General features: G+C 45.4%; 1 protein-coding gene across 1 annotated transcript; it reads right to left on the reverse strand.

Annotated features, from left to right (window-relative positions):
* Positions 1 to 349: 349 nt before the first annotated feature.
* Positions 350 to 2,455, reverse strand: aqp11 (aquaporin 11). Its single transcript, XM_086132005.1, has 3 exons — positions 1,759 to 2,455; positions 1,372 to 1,488; positions 350 to 1,288 (listed from the first exon to the last, which is right to left on the reverse strand). Exons 1-3 carry the CDS (start codon positions 2,348 to 2,350, stop codon positions 1,182 to 1,184), a joined length of 816 nt encoding a protein of 271 aa, XP_085988131.1. The 5' UTR covers positions 2,351 to 2,455; the 3' UTR covers positions 350 to 1,181.
* Positions 2,456 to 3,488: the final 1,033 nt, after the last annotated feature.

Consider the following 3,488-nt stretch of genomic DNA (forward strand, 5'->3'; position numbering starts at 1 on the left):
TCAGCAACACATTTTATAGTTTTTTGCGACATTTTGAGTCCAAAGTTTAAAGTAAGGCTCGCTTGGTGGATGTCTGTGCTCCAATCTGCGTCGTCGTTAACGTGTTAAATGTTCCGAGTGGCGACGACAGTTCTCTGGTACAAAGGTCGGGTTGTGTAACAGCGTCAGATGCTGCGGAGGCAGATGACATTTTACGGCCTTTTCCTTTCACAGAACACGCAAAAAAACGTACAAAAGTGGACGGCTATGAAACTCTGGAAACTCCCTTAATGTTTCGCTTGACCACATCTTCCACCGCCTGCTGGTTTTATTTGACTTAGTAAGATTGAAACAGAAACAAAAACAAGTGCAAGTTTGTCATGATTTGTACTTTTATCCATCATTCAGTGTGCAGCCAACGTTACAACTTAGCACAATGCTAACTGTAAGACTCAGTGAATTGTTTCAGCATTTTCCAGAGACAAACATTCACAATCATCGAGTCACTTCGCCAGGGCGGCCAACTGAACAAACACTTAACAGTTTTGCTACAGTGAAAAATAATAAAAGAACTCAAACTAACCGCTTTGGAAATTCACCGGTGGGCAGCGCGTTACTGCAATGGAAGACATCGGACTTTAAGTAGCTAATGACATGTTTTGATGAATCATCAGACAACTTTTTCAATAAAAATGATTACAATCGTGTTGATCCTGAGTGAGTGGGGAAAGTGAGGGGGGGACGGTAAATTATCAGTCCGATAAATCAATTTAGACTGAAACTGTGTCACAAATCAATTTCGATTTCAGTTGTTTCCCTACTTTGGCTCACTTGCACCTCTTGAGAACAAAAGCGGTATTACAAGATGAAGTCGGCTCCCCCAACTCACCATGAGAATTTAAGACATGAGAAGAAAAATAAATAAATAAAAAGAAAGATTTGAACTCGAATATTCTGAATGTGCAGGCGACAGAAAATCATTAGATATATTCACAGCCGCATAAATTTCTTTAAAAAAAAATAGTGTGAGATGAAAATGACATTTTGTTAGTGCATAAGGGGAAGCCAACCTGCATTTTCCGACAATGACAACGGAGCTTGTCGTCCTCCATTTTGTGCAAACTACTCCCAAGTACCGGAACACGGTTGTGTATTTGAATGTGCTGTTCAAACCTGTCTTACGGGAAAGTGCAAACATTTTACTAGTGCGATTTGTGCTTGTGAGCGCTGATGACACCTCGGCCTGTCGGCTTTGCCCCGGAGAGGAATGGAAGGATCTTCTCAAAGAACAGAATGCAGCTGGCGGTCCCTGGGGGGGGTGACCACAGAAGTATAAGTAGCGTACCAGTGAATGAATGTAAAAAAACAAAATGAGCTTTTAGCATAGCATACCCAAGGCAGGTCCCAGCCAGTAAATGAAGCAGTACTCCAGGTACGTGTGGCCACTGCAGGGGAAGTTGATGGAGAAGGCCAGAACGGGGTTAAACACGGCTCCCGAAATGTTTCCACCTGAAAACGAAATCAGGTGATTGTTATGAATACACTTCAAAAACTGGGATAAAAAAAAAACACTTCATGAAATGAGGGTTATGTTATTTAAATGAAGCAAATACATGCCGTAACCGCAGGATCATTTGTCTTGGTAAGAGTTTTTAAAACAAGTCAACGTAGCTCGTTTGAACATTACCTGTAACTTGTTCATGAGATTATGCTGCCGGTTGTGTTACCTTTTAAAGGTGTTTCAAGGAAAACGAAATGTTACTTGTCACCAGAACTCACCTGCGTACACCAGCGCAGTGATGATCGCGGCAACGACGTGAACGCGCAGTTTCTCGTCCACCTTGTGAATATGAAGGGCCGCCGTCTGGACGACGAAAGCGCAACCGAGCTCCACGGCGGCGGCTTCCAGCACGGTGCCCCCGAGCGGGTCGAAGCACCTGAACCCGAAGCGCCGGTGGCGAACGTGGTGCTCCGCCAGCCCCAGCGACCACATGGAGGCGGCGGCGTAGCGCGCCACACACGCTGCGCCGAATTGTCCGGCGACGAACGCCGAGGCCGCACCGATTCGGCAGGTCCCCCGGCAAACGCGCTCTACGACGCCGCAGGGATTGCACGAAGCTCCGCGGAAGGAAAGCAAGTGGACGACCGTGACGGCGTAGCCCAGCATCAGGCCGTACGCTGGCTCCAGCAGCGCCGAGAGCGCCAGCAGTTTGAGTTCGTGTGTGCAGCAACAGAGCTGGAAGGTGGACGCCGCTTCCAGCGCCAGAGTTGCGGCGGCTCCCCGGAGGTAGCGAGCGCTTGCGCGGCGGACCATCTCGCTGAGGAGCACCGCGGTTGCCGACGCCGCCACGGAGACCCACACGTCGTCCATCCCTGCCGACTGTGGTCAGCTCATCGGCTACTTCGAAAATTGGATCGGCAGGAGAGACAATTTCGACTCCTCCGTCGCTCCCTCCTACAGCAGGACAAACTTACGTCCCGCCACAGTACTTTTACGAGTGACGGGAAGTAAGAGGCGCAGGCTTTCAAAATAAAGGCTTCTACTGCAGTGGACTACAGTATGCTGGGTTTGGCACCCACTAATTCACCCATTTGCAGATGTTTGATTTATTTATTTGTTTTATGAGGGAGTCTGTCAAAACCAAGTTGTTTGTGGAAAATGCCTACTGCTGATTAGCTCTGCTTATTCAATCATTTATAGTGTTAAAGGGTTAAAAAAGATATAAATTTACAGTACCTATATTATATTGTTTGAAATGAATTTATAATGAGCATCAATTGTATGGAGATTTTCTGTATTTGTGGGCCTGCCCAGTCCCCATCACCTGCAAATAGAAGGGGTGCACTTTCCTGCCAGTGGGGCAACGCCAATTGTCCTTTTGAAATCAAGTGCAAATGTTAATAGAGGTTCTTTTTTTTTTTTTTTTTACATTAAGTACCCCCCCCCCCCCAAAAAAAAACTACCATGATGAAAAAAATAAAATGCAGCATACTCAGCCCAAATTTCAAAATCTAAATAGAGATTTTATTCCTGTTGATGTAATATAATGCAGTTTGAACTTCAACACTGTGGATAAAAATACTGATCATCGCTATTCTGGCTTTCATACATTTTGTGACACTTTTGGTTGGTGTGGTCACGGTTACATGAACATTTCCCAATGTGAAATGGCTCAAAAGTAGTCTCATGGGGTGGAACGATGGACACTTTTGCCCCATGACCCAACAGTTGGGAAACATTGCCGTATGGCAGGAATGGACAAAAGCACCGGGTGAAGAAAGATTTGCTTGTAAAAGGTCGAAAGGAAATTGCATCATTTGTCGTACAATACTTTGAAACTTGATCATTTTTTGAAACAAGTAAAGTACATAGTTTGGAGTATACAATATTAACTTTTATTATTAAATGACTTTTATACTGAAACGCAGGACCGAGTCGCCGACGGAGCTATTTCTACGTCCGGTTTTGTGTTACCTCCGTGAGCTTGACTCAACATCGCCTGGCGACA

The sequence above is a fragment of the Hippocampus guttulatus genome, chromosome 15 (genome assembly GCF_054856545.1).
Source record: "Hippocampus guttulatus isolate MCC_2025c chromosome 15, RoL_Hgut_1.0, whole genome shotgun sequence".
Classification (NCBI taxonomy): domain Eukaryota; kingdom Metazoa; phylum Chordata; class Actinopteri; order Syngnathiformes; family Syngnathidae; genus Hippocampus; species Hippocampus guttulatus.

Coding starts and splice junctions, on each gene's coding strand:
- aqp11 (XM_086132005.1), bottom strand. CDS start 2,350: ATGGACGACGTGTGGGTCTCCGTGGCGGCGTCGGCAACCGCGGTGCTC. Junction 1,489..1,758: donor CACTGCGCTGGTGTACGCAG/GTGAGTTCTGGT, acceptor TTTCGTTTTCAG/GTGGAAACATTTCGGGAGCC. Junction 1,289..1,371: donor CTGGCTGGGACCTGCCTTGG/GTATGCTATGCT, acceptor CACCCCCCCCAG/GGACCGCCAGCTGCATTCTG.